The 15,935-nt window shown below is 50.1% G+C and overlaps 1 protein-coding gene across 1 annotated transcript; it reads left to right on the top strand.

The window, feature by feature from the left end:
* Positions 1–9,123: 9,123 nt before the first annotated feature.
* LOC149334824 (uncharacterized) lies at positions 9,124–14,895 on the top strand. The gene is made up of 3 exons (XM_089551450.1): positions 9,124–9,493; positions 13,911–13,994; positions 14,196–14,895. Exons 1-3 carry the CDS (start codon positions 9,442–9,444, stop codon positions 14,873–14,875), a joined length of 816 nt encoding a protein of 271 aa, XP_089407576.1. The 5' UTR covers positions 9,124–9,441; the 3' UTR covers positions 14,876–14,895.
* The last annotated feature ends 1,040 nt before the right edge of the window (positions 14,896–15,935 follow it).

Below are 15,935 nucleotides of genomic sequence, written 5' to 3' on the forward strand. Positions count from 1 at the left end.
GGGCCTTTATGGAGTTCTCGTCGAGGTTCCTTAACATTGTGTTCGTAATCCCGTCTGGACCAGGAGCCGATCTGGTTTTGAGTCTGACTATTTCAGCCCTTACCTCGGCTACCGTAATGGGCGCGTCCAGGGCCTCGTTCGGGGCTCCTTCATAATCGGGAAGCCGGCTTTTATTTGTATCTCCTATGTAGGTTTCAGCTAGTTTACGTATGAAGCTTTCGTCATCGTATTCCCCACACGCGTGTCTAACTTTGGCCATTGTAACTTTTGCTTGGGTCTTGGATTTTTTGGGGTCTATGAGATGCCTAAGAATGTTCCACGTCTGGGGGAGATTCATGCTCCTCTCCATTTCGTTGCATTGGCTATTCCAATTTTGTTGGCACAGTTTAAACGCGTAATCCTCTATTTCTTTATTATGCCGCGCCAATCTTCTTTTGAGATTGCGGTTGTTCCTGCCCTGTTTCTTTAGTCGGCGCTCGATGCCTTGTTTGGCTTCCCACATGTGTAGGAGTCGGCTGTCCGCTATCTCGGGGGCTTTTTCCCCGTCTAGCACTTTGGTTACCTTTCTGGCATCCTTCTTAACTGCTTCGCACCACTCTCCGATATTTTTTATGACTGTCTCGTCTCTGTTTCCTCTGAGCTCCCTAAAGTGGTCCCACTCTGTGATCGTCGTAGGGGTTTGTTTCTTGCCTATTTGTTTGTTCTTGGTTCTTATCTCTGTTGCTATGACATAGTGATCGCTGCCTAAGTTCTGTTCCGTGTTAATCCATTTCGCCGTTCCTACGTTTCTAAGGAGGGTTAAATCCGGTGAAGTGTCCACGCTGACGCTATTTCCGGCTCGTGTGGGGTGCTCCGGATCGGTTAGTATCGTAAGTCCCAGGTTGTGTATATCCTCCCATAATTGTCTCCCTTTTGGGTCTTCTTTCAGGTACCCCCATTCCGGGTGATGGGCGTTGAAGTCGCCTACAATGACTAGGGGTTGGTTTTCGGCTATTTTAAGTGCTTTGTTAATTATCGCCCTAAACCTAACCTTCCTCTGTTTGGGTGGGCTGTATATGTTTAAGAGAAAAGTGTTTGATTCTCCCTTCTTTCCTGTTAAAATTTCCACGAAGATGTTTTCGATTACGTTGTCTTCTAGATCATGCTCTATTGTTGCTACGTTTCTCTTGACTAATGTTGATACCCTTGATTTGTCTCCCCTATTGCTATGGAAAACCTGATAACCCTGCAGTTTAGCCGGACCGCCGGTCTCTTGCAGCGCAACTGCCAGCGGGGCTGTATCGAGTATCGACAAGGCGCTTTGTAGCACCGGCCGCTTGCGTCGGTATCCGCGACAGTTCCACTGCCAAATTTGGGTACTACTGCACGATCTGTCCATTGCTAAGCTTGACGATATTCTCCTCAACCTTAGCGAGCCGTGCATGTATGACGGCATTTTCCCCCTTTAGCTGCTGAAGTGCCTCAGTTATTAAATGGAAATGGTTCTGCATTTGGTTCTGGATTTGGTTAGCAAAATCCTCTAGTTTCCTATCCCTTTCCTTTGCGAAATTTTTCAAATGTCTGTCCATTTTGGCTTCTAGCTTGTTTAGCTTTTCGTCCACAGTCAGGTCTGAGTTGCTCTCTTCCCTTATTCTGCGCTTGGATGGGGGCGGGACGGCATCCTCGACCACCATGTTACTTTCGCTCTCCTGGCTATTATTTAGTGAGGTTTGTGCTTTAGCTGCTACCAAGGATGGTCTCCCTGTTTGGGGAGTGCTTACAACTGCCGTTGGCTTAGCGTCTGCCGTAGTCAGGGCTGATTTTAGATTTTGTATCTCCCTCTTAAGACTGGAGATCGTATCACTCATATTTTTAACGATATTCGTTAGTCTTTCTATTTCCTCATCTTTCTTATCTTTCTTATTATTGCTGGCATCGCTCTGGGAGACCATGTTCGCAAAACTCACCCCTTTGCTTTTGCCGCCCCAGGCCGTTGATCCTCCCCGGGCCCGGCTGGAGGTCCGGTCTCTCGAGCTCGAACGTCTCCTGGATCTGCTTCTTCCTCTGGAGGCTCTCCGTCCCCGGGAAGTTTGTCGTTGTTCTCCTCCTAGCCTCGGAAATGAGTTGTCTCGAACTGTATAGCCACTCCCCTCGCTGCCTGGTTTAGTGCGCGGGCGGCTCTGGTGCACCTGTGACTGTTGCGATCGGTCGCTGGCTCCTGCCGCGGCCTCCTCTTCTCTCATTTTCTTCTCCCAGTATCTTTTCTTGACCTCGTACGGTGTGCGATGCATTAGCTTGCATTTGCTGTCTCCGAGTATGTGGTCTCTGCCGCAGAGTTGGCATTTCGGCGTGCAGGAGTGGTTTTCGGAAGGGTTCTCCTGCCCGCAGCCACGGCATTTGACGTTTTTTGGGTTCGGACATACGTCAATCCGGTGACCGAGTCGGCCACAGGCTATGCAGACTTCATATTTCTTCCGGTATAGGTAGCATCTGTGTGGGGCCCATCCTAGGATGACCGTTCTTGGTACTCTGGTTTCTTTGAAGAGAATTAGTATTAGGGAGTGAATTAGGGAGTGAACGAAGACACCGTATTCACTAGACGCGCCTTTGTCCATTCCAAATCATCGAGCTGGCATGGCGGAGTGGTTAGCATGCTCGTCTCGCACTCCGGAGACCGGTGTTCCATTCCCAAACTCGTCCAATTTCCTGCTAGATTTTATTTATCTCGCCTGACTAGAAGGGTTAATTAGGCTACTTGGACAATTAGGATAATGGGGTAATTAACCAATTAACTGCACTAATTCCCACTTACTTGGAGCATGACTATTAAAACCCTTCAATTGGTTGCATGGTTACTAGCCAAAGTACTATCCGCCCTTTTCATTTTCCTGTGCTGCCACCTCGCGTACAACGCTGAAAGCTCACTGGAAGGGTACTGTGCGCCCAACCCGGCCGGACTGAGTGGCGCTGCGGAGCAGGTTTTGTTGGAATCTGTCGACGATGGCGTGTCCTGGGCAGCACCTGGTATCTCGAGGATTTCTAGGGCTGACTGATGGCTGGTGCGAAGTCCGAGGCAGGCTGCTGTGCCCACCGAAGAGCAAATTCTTCAGTATCTCCGATCATCCGGCATGCGATGCGATCACCAGCTGAGCAAAGGCCGGCGCTTCAAAGACGAGGAGTACATTCCGAACGTAATGTTCAATGAAATATTCCCGATCATTTCCTATTTATTGGCGGTAGTGCCGCTTAGCTTTATCAATTGCATGAGTGTCAATTGCTTTATCAATTGCAGAAGCCTTTTCACGAAATTCCAAATACTTTCCATACATAGCCTTTACTATTTCACCTTGGCCAGAAGATATAAGCAAGATCTTCATAGCGAGGAGGCTCTTATTCCATCCATAGCAAACTTAAAATTAAGAGAAGGCAGGTTGACGTCTTGGTCTCCAGAAATTTGGAAGGTTCCTTTTTTGCATACAAATTTTAGCCGTCAAGTGTTAGAGTATTCCTTTCCATCGTTACTTAACTATCTGCACAGTCATAACATCAATTTAGAAAATATTAGCATGTCAATGTTGAAGACATTTTTTTCGTCATAATAGAGATAGTACCTTCACTAAGAATTGTATAATGATGATGTATTTTTTTTCTGCTCTTTATATATGTATTGTGCTTATGCTATCTTCCGACATGAAAATGCAATATTCTTATTCTGTTATTTTGCTTCAGTTCGTGCAGTGGCTTTGCACATTTATTATTATTATTTTGTTGTGTAAAGTGTGTCCGGAAAATTAATCACTACATATGTAAATACGTTGCGCAACCGTTGTATGCCTTGTAAAGAGGGGCTTGAACCTCGTCAAGTGAACTATTTTTCACTTTTGTTCGAGCCCCTACCGCTTTGACGGAAATAAATCATATCAAAATCAAATCGTGCCGTAGCCTAGTTGCATAGAGGCCGATCCGCATACAGTCGCTATATTGAATGTGCAAACTTGTATGTGCTTGCTGGTGTGCGATTCCAGTTTGCAGGGGGACGCCGCTAGGGGGCCAGACGAAGAGAACGCCCTTCGCAAGTGCTCCTGCCTCGACGCCTCCTTACCCGGAAAACATCAACGCAGTAGAAAATGGAGTACTCCATCGCTTTCTACTTATCAAGCGAAATCCGTGGATACCCGCTTTACATCCGTGAGTCCAGATTTCGATATTTTCTGCCCGTCGGAAAATCCAAGGCAGAGAACGCCGCGCTAAGCCTAGGCGGCGTCGGGCCGTCGGCCCGAAGGAACGCTGCTACATCTGACGCCCCACCCGTGAGGATGGCTGACGCTGACGCGGCGGCGTCGGTCGGAGCCACGACACCGCTCGAAGAGAATCTTCAAAGCGACGACAACGCTACCAACAACGCTACCGACAACGCTACCGACCACGCTACCGACAACGCTACGGACCTCTCGCAGAAAACAATCGACAACGGGGGATGGTTCACTGCCAAATACCAGAAATCGAGACTGATTGCTGTTCCAGAGGCCGGGACAGACGCGGCGGACAATTCAGCGCTGAGCCAACCCAAACTCAAGAGGAATCCTGTTCGGCGAGAGAAGCTACCGCCTTTGCCAAAAAACCACTTCAAAGTCATCCTTAGACCGACGAATGGACTCAACATCAGCGAACTGAGCACGCATCAGATGGCCCGGGCTATAACCAAAGCATGCGGAAAACCAGACATCTGCAACGAAGGCAGCTTCCTTATACGGCTGCACAACGGATCCAACATCGCTATACTCAGCACGCCAAGCATGGAGACTGCTTGTGCTGTGCAGTGTATTTCAAGTCTACGCTTTGGTGCAAAGAACTATGCAGTGACAGCTTACGTGGCCGCGCCGGACAATTCGTGCAAAGGTGTCATTCATGGAGTGGACGCCGGGACCACTCCAACTGAACTACTATCGCATTTCCGGGTACGTACCCAAGGAGTCAAAATACTTTATGCAAGAATGCTTGGCAAATCCCAAAGCGCGGTCATTACCTTCGAGGGAAAGATCGTTCCTCGCTACGTCTATTACTGCGGCGGCGAGATACGTTGCTCCCTCTATTGATCATCGCGGCAAGTTTGTTATACATGCTTAAAGGCCGGACAAAGGGCGGACGTATGCCCGACACCTGACGTCGTCGTCTGCTCTAAATGCACCGAGCCAGTGATCGAGGACGGACACTCCTGCGAGCCCAGGTGTGTGCTATGCACGGAAGCGCATCCTATGGGGGCAAAAGAGTGCAAGGAACGCCTCACGAAACCGAGACCACGGACGAGAAAAAAAGAGGAACCAGGCGACGGAGACAACGGCGGACGCGGCCGGGCCCGGAAACGCTGGTTCAGCGAGACTCTAGTTCGAGATCCAAGTCCAGATCGGCATCGAGATCAGGATCAAAGTCGAGATCGGCGTCCAGGACCCGGGAGGATCCAGAAACAAAAAAAGAAGCAGCAGCAGAAGACCACACCAAAAAAGGAGGAAGCAACCAGGGTGAGCTGGAAAGAGCGTCTTTTCCCTACCTCTCCCACTGCTCCAAAAAACACAAACACACAGAAAACAGTGATAGGTAACAACGCTAATGGGGAAGCTAACGAGGTCGTTCAAGAGCTAAGACAAATAATTCAGACGCTCAGCGCAAAAAACGCCGAGCTGAGACAGAAACTAAACGATCTGATTGACGAACTAAAGGCCCAAAGAACAGGGCAGAACAACACTAACCCGCAAACAGACGAAGATCAGGCGACAACTACAGGGCGCCAGGAATTTACAACTGCCATGGTTGCTGTTAACAATGCAATGGCAAATCTTAGCAACCTCATCTCCAACATCCAAGACGAGACGCGCAAGGATAGAGAGCGTTTAGTACAATTCACAGCCATGAAATCCAGAGGAAAACCCTATAACAGGCCGTCTCAATATGGCGAGCAACCGTAAACACTCGGTCAAGTTGGAAACCCTCGAAATATGGCAGTGGAACTGCCGTGGGATCCGCCGAAAGCAGGGTCTTCTTAAACAACACATCACGAATTGCACCTCTCCGCTAGACATAATCGCCCTAAAGGAAACCGGCTGCTCACTCACTATCGCGGGGTACTCCGTCTACGAGGGGCAGGGGCAAAGCAAGGTCGCCACGCTGGTTGCGAAAGCAGTCACCGCAATCAGACACGACATCGACGGAACGGACATTGACCACGTCCTTATAGAAATCATTACCCAAAAGAGAAGCCAAGAAAGCACCTTCCTACTTAACGTGTACAGCCCGCCAAGCCAGAGGAAAGCCAATTTCAGCTACGTGCTAGGCAAAGCACAAGAAGCAGCAGGCAAGAACGGTATCGTTATTCTGGGGGACTTTAATGCCTGGCATAAAAGCTGGGGCTACGTTCGGGAAACCCAGAAAGGCAGGGATCTAGCCAGGGAAGCTGATCATAGATGGCTCACCCTCATCACTGACCACACTCAACCCACGCGAGTGGGGAACAGCATCACCCGAGATTCGTGCCCAGACTTATCATTTGTCAAAGGGGTAAGGCACGCAAGATGGGAAAACGACCGCGAAACTCTAGGCAGTGACCACTGCATCCTGCGCATCCATATAGAAACACTCCCGATCAGGAGACAACATGGCCAGGCTAGACTGACAAACTGGGAAGCCTATAGGAAATCCAGGGCACAGTCTGAAGACGCTGAGATCACCGACATAAAAGGCTGGGTCGCAAGAAACAAGACAGACTGGCGAAAACTAATCCGAAAGGTCGCCCTCACTACCAACACACCCGAGGTGGACAAACATCTCTTACACCTTTGGGACGCCAGACGGGACCTACTAAAAAGGTGGAAAAGGCAAAAGCATAATAGGCGGCTCAACCGTAAGATCGCTGAGGTCACCAGACAAGCCGAAAAATATGCGACGGAGCTCTCGAGGCGCGACTGGAACCAAAAGTGCAACGAACTTCAGGGGACTCTAGGTTGGGCCGAGACATGGGCCTTGCTAAGGGCTCTCATAACTCAACCACGACAAAATCCGAAACGCGTAAGACGACCCAAAGGATCGCGCACCAGTTCCAAGGCACTGACGAGGAAATGCTACAGAACATCAAGCAGCGTTACACCGGCAATGCAACATACGCCGACAGCAGCTTGGCATACATGGGCGAAACGAATCCCGCTCTGGACAAACCCCTTACCATAGATGAAGTCAGACACGCTATGATGTCCGCCACAAAGAACACAACACCAGGGAGGGATGGCATCACCAATGCCATGATAAGCCATCTGGATGACAATTCAATCAAAAGATTCACGGAATTCGTCAATAAACACTGGGAACAGGGGACCCTCCCGGACGACTGGCGACATGCGGAAATAGTAATGATTCCGAAGTCCGGAAAGACTCCAAACCTGGAAAATCTTAGACCCATTTCCTTAACATCATGCTTGGGAAAAGTGTACGAGAGAGTTGTGCATCACAGGTTGCAGACCCACCTTGAGGACAACGAACTCATCCCGCACACTATGTTTGGATTTCGAAAATACCTATCGACACAAGAGGTTCTCCTGCAGATCAAGGAGGAGGTGCTTACTACCGTTCCAAAATATGGAGAAAACACCTTGCTCGCTCTCGATCTTAAAGCGGCCTTCGACAACGTCAGTCACAGGGCTGTGCTGGAGTGGCTCAGCAAACTGCTTGGTGGGCAGAGAATATTCAACTATGTGAACGCCTTTCTGATCAACCGAACCGCTAACATTGGAATAGGAGCCATCAGGACTGACACCTTCAACACCCCCGAAAAAAGAACACCGCAAGGCTCTGTGCTATCACCTATGCTTTTTAATATTGCAATGATGGGTTTACAAGGGCGCTCGAAGAAATTGAAGAAATCAGGCATGCCATCTACGCAGATGATATCACAATCTGGGTGACAAGGGGATCCTTAGGAGAAAAACAAGAGCTTCTTCAGCGAGCGGCAGACACAGTCAACGCATACGCCCGACTCTGTGGACTTGCATGCTCCCCTGAAAAATCCGAGGTGCTCAGAGTCTACAGACAAGGGTATGATCTGCAAAACTTCATAGATATCTACATAGGGGAAACGAAGATTCCGGAAGTATCGAAAGTTAGGATCGTCCTCATGTGGAACCAAAGTAACCGTCGTATTGATCACACGATCAGACAGCTAGGAAATACCACAGCACAGATCACCAGGATGATTGCAACAATTTCCAACAGAAGAAGAGGTATGAAGGAAGAAGATACATGTAGGATAGTACAGGCCCTCGTGGTCAGTAGGATCTTATACGGCGTCCCATACCAAACACCGCTCGAGCAAGAAAAGGAGCAGTTGGAGGCAATTCTTAGAAAAGCATGCAAATGCGCTCTCGAACTGCCGGTCAGCACTTCGACGGAGAAATTCCATATGAAAACATAAACAACACAGTACATAAACAACAGAGTAGAAGAACATATCGAGGCCAACCTTCTCGCGCAGAAAACAAGACTGATGCTGTCCGCAACAGGCAGAAACACGCTGCGGTTGCTGGGCATGAGGGACGCTTTGAAAGAAATCAATAGCACAGCGAGCGTTCCAAATGAAATCAGAAGGATCATTGAGATCAGTCCGATTCCAAAAAACATGCATCCAGATATACATAAGGCGAGAAGAAAGGCAAGATCTGAATTCCATGAAAGAAGCTTCGCCGGGGCAAAAGACGTATTATATGTTGACGCAACAACATACAGACACCGATATGGCTCGGTAGCCAGCGTGGTGGATCACCAGCTCAGGGAAATCATCTACGCTTCGATAAAAACCAACAACATCCTCGAGGATGAGGAAGCAGCAATTGCACTCGCCATCACCCAGCCCCATGCAGACATCATTACAGACTCGCAAGAGGCGCGCAGAAGATACAGCAGTGGACGCATATCCACTGCAGCCATTCACATACTCAAGGCGAGGACAATCACTTTTACGAGATGCTTCATCACGTGGACACCAGGCCATGAGGCTGTCAAAGGGAACCAATGTGCGGACGCCAATGCCCGAGCATACGCCAACCGGGAGGCGCGCACCGAAGGGGAACTGGATGCAGTCACTAGACAGTGTGGAGCCATCTTATGGTACCTTCGGCTGGTCGCTCCGGTTCTCTCGTTCAGAGCGACTGGAGCGAGAGCAGCTCCCAATCAGAGGCGGGGTGGAAGACGCACCAGCCGAACGCGTAAGCGCTCTTCCGAGCAGTGAGAGGGACGGAAATAGCTGCAGAGGGCTACTTCCGCCAATATCAGACCACAGCGCCGCCCGGCAGCCGACCCCGCAACCATGCCCGCGACGTTCCGAAAGGCTGAAGCGGCTACCAGGATAGTGCCGTCTGTCTGCTAGGTGCAGGCAAAAGTAGGCGAAAAAAAGTATCTGTACCGTCCCGACAGCTTCCCAATATGGACACCCCGACGACCGCTGCGCAGCATCTGCTCCTCTGCCTTTATGACGGTAAGTTTGCAATACGAAGAACGCGCGCAGTGTGTTATGGCTTTCGACTCACGTGCTGTTGACGCAGGCTTTTTCCAGCGCTCAGCCATTGTGTCGCTTGGTGTTCTGTGTGCGTCCCAGGCCACTTTCGAAAGCACATATTGAGGCAGTTTAGCATGCAAGTGACTGAGCGAATTCTACAAGTGACGCGACGTAGCGAAAAATTACCGACTTGTGTTGGAACCTCGTCGCGGTGGCCGCTCGAAATGTGTTTGCGCCGCGGCACCAGATATTGCGAGCGTTGTCGCTTTGCTTATCAAAACATTTATTTGTTAGGTGCACTTACAAATGACCCACCTGTTTTTTGCGGGCAAGCATGTAGCGGTGTGCATATAGCGAAACCCCACGATCAGTAGTGAAATCGTCAGCAATTGTAAAAATCCAAAATGTTAGGCGATCCCTCACGAAATTCACTACCGGGGTCATAATACACTTTGAGACGGTTATGTCAGCTCATCAGTTAAATTATGTGCATGGGGCTGAGGACTTGGATTATTTTCTTCTTGACAGCTGTTGGAGTTAACGCACTTCTGATAGTGTGAAGATTTTTTTTGTTGTTGGCTTCTGTGGCAGACTCTCCGGGCATAAATAAATTGCCTTGCCTGCCTGTCATCCATGTGTGAGGAAGTAAATTAAAATGTGTTGTGTCCCCTTATTGCTTTTGTGTGTGTGCGCCCCCTCCTAACGACCACTCGCATTCCCCTCCTAACGACAGTTCGCATCCTCCTCCTAACGACCACTCAATCCTCCTCCTAACGACACTTGCCCCTCGTCGCACGCTGTCACCAGATGCCCCCCCACGGTGCGCCCCCGCACCCTCCTCCTGTTCTGGGAAGCCACTCCCTCCCGTGGACGCTTCTCAGCTCCCTCCTTTCTTCGGGCGGCCAGTTCGGCTCCTGCCTCGGTCGACGCTGGTCGCACCCTCATCGGCTTTAAATAAACGAAGTCTTAAAGTACCGTGTGCGTCTTTCGCTGCATTCAACACAGCGACCGGACACGACAGTGGCGACGAGAAAGTGGATTCGACCCGCGCTACGCAACGCTATTGACAAGCCATGGCTACGCGAGGGTTTCCCAATCAGATACCGGAATTCAACGGCTCATCGTGGTCATCGTGGGTTGGACGCCTTCAGTTCTACTTTGAAGCTAACAACATCACAGACCCAGCCTTGAAGAGGGCCAACCTGCTGACGCTGTGCGGGGAGCAGACCTACGATACTGTCTGCGCCCTTATTCAGCCAAGCACACCAGCGGCAGTGTCTTACGACGACATCGTAAAAGCGCTGCAAAAGCACTACGACCCAAGGCCATCCGAGGTCTACAGCCGGGCTCGCTTCCAACGACGAGATCAACTGGAAGGAGAAACAGTGAGCGCCTACGTAGCAGCGCTCAAGAAGCTCGCTGCCGACTGCAATTTTGGAACGCTGTCGACAACAGCTACCGGGCAGGAAATGACGCAGCTTCTTCTGCTAACACCACCATGCTTCCCTTGGACGTGATGTTACGCGACAGATTTGTGTGTGGACTGAGTGACGAGTCACTGCAGCAGCGCCTGTTCGCTGAGAAGGACCTCACATTCAGCAAAGCTTACGACATCGCCGTTCGAGCGGAGAGCGCCGGTCACCAGCAGAGAGGGATTCGCCGGAACACCGAGCCGGTACACCAGACAAGCAACCAGGTGCGCAAGCCTTCTGTTGTTGTAAAATCGGTCAAAAAGGCACAACGCTGCTGGCGGTGTGACGACCAACACAACCCCCAGGGATGTCGATTCCAGTCAGCCACGTGTAATTTTTGCCACAAGCGAGGGCATATCGAAAGAGCATGCATTACGAAACGGAGACTTGCCAAGATAAAGTCACCTTCCCAGCCTAATCACAGCGTCAACGCCTCAGAGAATACGCCGCTATCTGATCTCCATGGAACAACATCAGCAACACCATCTGTGTTGTACGACCTGAACACCATGAATCTCGGCACGCGACCGAAGATTTTTACAGAAGTAAGCGTACATCACCAGCTGATTAAGTTCGAGGTGGACTCCGGCGCAGCCTGTACTCTGATCAGTGAGGACACGTTCCGAACTTCATGGCCATCTGACGCACCAGCCCTGCAACAAGACGACACGCACCTGCGAACGTGGTCAGGACAGAATCTGCCACTATTGGGCTCTGCCAACGTGCAGGTTAACTACAACGGCCAGACCCATACGCTACCTCTGCTTGTTGTGAAGGGCACAGGATCAAGCCTTCTAGGGAGAAACTGGTTTTCTCCACTAGGCGTGATGATATGCGGCATACACCAGACGCCGAGCCAGAACATGGTTGAGCAACTGCAAGAGAAATACGAAAGAGTATTCTCGGAAGAGATTCCAGGAAACGAAGGGTCCCCGGTCACACTGGAGTTGTTGGACAACGCGCAACCCAAAATTCTGAAGGCCAGGCCGGTGCCGTTTGCTCTCCGAGATTCAGTTGAAAAAGAGTTGGACAAACTGGAGCAGCAAGGTGTCATCGAGCCGACGCAGCATTCCATCAAACTCTCAGCGTACGACTACGCTCTGGTCTACCGCAATGGGAGTAAACACCAAAACGCCGATGCGCTAAGCCGTCTGCCACTAGACGCAACTGTTGACGAACCATTTCCACCAGGAGACGTTCTGATGTTCGAAGCACTGCCAGAACCTCCGCTTACAGCAGGCACAGTTGCAGCATCTACGCAGAAGTGCGCAGCTCTCCGGCTAGTTTACACAGCTGTTCAACAAGGCAACGTGCATAGACTCAAAGGGGACAACTTCGACGCTTACCGCAGGCGAGCTACAGAGTTGAGCACCCATCGCGGCTGCATCATATTTGGGTCCCGAGTTGTGATGCCGAGAGAACTACGCGCACAAGCTATGTCTCTCATCCACGCCGGACATCGGGGCATCGTTGCAATGAAAAAGTGTGCCAGAAGCTACATGTGGTGGCCTGGCATTGACAACGACATCGAAACAGTGGTGCGAGAATGCAAGCCTTGCCAGAGCAGCCGGAGCGCCCCGCCGAAAGCTCCTGTCCCAGAATGGGAAAAGCCAGACACACCATGGCACACACTGCACATTGATTTTGCAGGACCAATTGAGGGCTGCACATTCCTTGTGGTCGTAGATGCCTACACAAAGTGGCTTGAGATAAGGCAAATGGGACAGACGACTTCGGCAGCAGTCATTGACAACCTCCGATCACTATTTGCAACGTTCGGCCTGCCGCGCAAGGTAGTGTCGGACAACGGAACACCGTTTGTGTCTGCGGAGATCCTCAAGTTTTATCGCGACAACGGGATCTCATCAGTTACATCGGCCCCCTACCACCCAGCGACAAACGGACAAGCCGAGCGCTACGTAGCCGAGCTAAAACGCGCCCTTGAAAGAGATCAGACAGGCTCGCTGCAGCGCCGCCTTGCGCGCTTTCTCTTCAAGCAGCACACGACGGTTCAGAGCACAACAGGCCAGACCCCCTCGAAAATGATGTTCGAGCGTGAAATGCGAACCCAGCTCACAGCCATCCTCCCCGAGCCAAAGGCAGAGACGTTCCGGGAAGAAAAAGCAATTCCGCGCTGCGGCACGCTTAATGAGGGGCAGCGCGTCCTCGCCCGACAGTTTCTGAAAAAGCCACGCTGGGAGGAAGCTACAATTGTCAGACGCATAGGCCTGCGCTCTTGGCTCGTCAACATACATGGCACAGTAGCACGCCGACATCTCAACCAGCTGCGTAGATTTACGACGCCGTCTGAGAGCTGTCCGCCAGCGGAGAGAACACGTGCACCATTTTCCCACATAGCCTGGCACCTCTTCCCGGAAGAAGAGACTTCGCCCAGGACAGACCTAGGAGACACAGCGAACAACAGCCAGCCTACAAGTGTTTCTCCCCCGAGCGCACAAAGCCAGCGCGCCTCCACGCGTGAGCGCCGACCCCCTGCACGATACCAGGCAACTTTCTAAGGGGGAAGGAAGTGTTGTGTCCCCTTATTGCTTTTGTGTGTGTGCGCCCCCTCCTAACGACCACTCGCATTCCCCTCCTAACGACAGTTCGCATCCTCCTCCTAACGACCACTCAATCCTCCTCCTAACGACACTTGCCCCTCGTCGCACGCTGTCACCAGATGCCCCCCCACGGTGCGCCCCCGCACCCTCCTCCTGTTCTGGGAAGCCACTCCCTCCCGTGGACGCTTCTCAGCTCCCTCCTTTCTTCGGGCGGCCAGTTCGGCTCCTGCCTCGGTCGACGCTGGTCGCACCCTCATCGGCTTTAAATAAACGAAGTCTTAAAGTACCGTGTGCGTCTTTCGCTGCATTCAACACAGCGACCGGACACGACAAAATGTTTTTCCAATTTTTGTTCCTGAACAGAAAGCCAAGGAAGTGAAAACGAAGTACATCTGCAAACAGTGCCTGAAGATGGGCAGTCCAGCAGCAGCATCACTTCACCTAATGGTATGTATATATATATTCCCAGGTGGAAATCTCACCTCTTCGCTTTGAAATCACTTACCTTCTTGCAAAGCCTTGCACGTCTAACATTTATCAAGCAGTAGCATTAGTACATGTGGATTTTGCACTTGTACCAGAGCAAGCAAGCTCCAAGCTTCAAGTGGTATGAATGTGCTAAATTTTTCTCTTTATATCCTGTGACAGGTACGTGGACTACAGGTGAAACTAGGCTGCTTCTCGACCATTATGCGCGATACACACCACAAGTTGGCCCTCAACGGAGATTCCGCAGCAAGAAGATTATGTACGAACAGATCGCACAAGACATTAAAAGAGTGCTTGGAATCGCTCGCACAGGAGTGCAGTGTGAAACCAGATTCAAGACGCTGGCGAAACGAAAGCGCAACGAGGACAAGAATAATGCAACCTCCGGCCATTCTCGCTGCGCAGTGTCATATGAAGAGGAATTTGCAGCAATCAGGGCAATCGATGATAGCATCGAGCCAGAGATTTTGCGAGGTGTAAGAAAAGTTTCGTATAAGAAGACCATACCAAATACTGCTAGTGCAGTGCCTTCAAGTGTAGACAGTTCTGATGGCTGCAGCCAGGAAAGCGTTAATATATCGTCTGATGACCATGCAGCAGATTCTGGTTCATGTCAAGGGACAGAAAATAAAAGGTGCCGCCCAGACAGAAAGACGCGCCCAAGCACATCTAGGATGCAAGAGATGGCATTTTTTTTTGAAGAAATGAGAAAGGTTAACAATGAAAAAGAAGGTCGGCGTGAAGCAAGAGAGCAGAGAAAAGTCGAAAGGCACCAGGCACTACTCAAAGCTCATGCTGAGCAAATGGCACTGATGAGGGAGATTTTTAACTCCAAATAAACAATTGTTCATGATTGAAAGATCCTATTTATTCAAGAATATTATCAAGCAGCACTTTAGACAAAGTTCCTTCGTTTGTACCTGTTGAAAATCACAACATGTGTCTTAAAAGAGCAATAAAAGTTCGAGAAAAGCAATCATTTGTCCTCAACATCATTGCAGCTTCAAAAGAGCTGTACCAGAGCTTCCCTTTTCAGTTCTCCAAGCCTCCGAAGGGCACTATCACGAGCAGTTGGTTGTGTCGGTTGGTGCGTTGCCAAGTCTCCTTGCTTATGCCTGCAATGCCCTTCGTCTGTATCGTCATCACTCAGCAGGTCACCAACATCACAGTCGCCGGCATCCAGACAAATGTTATGAAGGACACAGCAGCTGAGGATGAGCTGGGTAATCTTGTCCACAGTATGAAACTCCACAAACCGAAGCTGCCGAAATCGTTGTTTTAACATGCCGAATGCATTCTCAATTTTCACTCGTGTTGCAGCATGGCGGTAGTTGTATGAAATCTTTGCCCGAGTCATGGTGCCATAATTCCTGAAAGGTGTGATCATATACTCCCTTATTGGATACGCTGCGTCTCCTAAGATGTGGTACTTGTTATTTTCGCATACCACTGGTAATTCTTCGTGCACTGTAGACAGCCTGAGGACCCTGGCATCATGTATCTTGCTAGGTGTTCCCGTGAAAACGTCTTGAAATCTGCATCTTGAGTCGCAAATTCCTTGCATCGTCAGTGACACCTGGTCATGTCTGTTAACATAGGTAGACTTAACCTTGTTGTCCGGACATCGCATACACACATAGGTGCCATCAATGCAGCCAAGCACATTGGGGAAGCCAGCAATCTGAAATGTATTAGTTGCATTAGAAGCATAACATGACATTTCCTTATAGCATTATATGCATGTTACTTCCATGCTTCGATTCTTCTGTACTGTATAAATGCTAAGACTTTGACATCAAACCTAATAAGCAACTACGTCGGCTACCTGCCCACAACTGTTAGGCAGACTTTTAAAAAGATAATCCCTAGAAAGCTTGTAACATCATTCATGCAAGAGCT

The sequence above is a fragment of the Amblyomma mixtum genome, chromosome 7, assembly GCF_055824585.1.
Source record: "Amblyomma mixtum isolate Tamu chromosome 7, ASM5582458v1, whole genome shotgun sequence".
Lineage (NCBI taxonomy): Eukaryota > Metazoa > Arthropoda > Arachnida > Ixodida > Ixodidae > Amblyomma > Amblyomma mixtum.

Coding starts and splice junctions, on each gene's coding strand:
- LOC149334824 (XM_089551450.1), top strand. CDS start 9,442: ATGGACACCCCGACGACCGCTGCGCAGCATCTGCTCCTCTGCCTTTAT. Junction 9,494..13,910: donor GCTCCTCTGCCTTTATGACG/GTAAGTTTGCAA, acceptor GTTCCTGAACAG/AAAGCCAAGGAAGTGAAAAC. Junction 13,995..14,195: donor CAGCATCACTTCACCTAATG/GTATGTATATAT, acceptor ATCCTGTGACAG/GTACGTGGACTACAGGTGAA.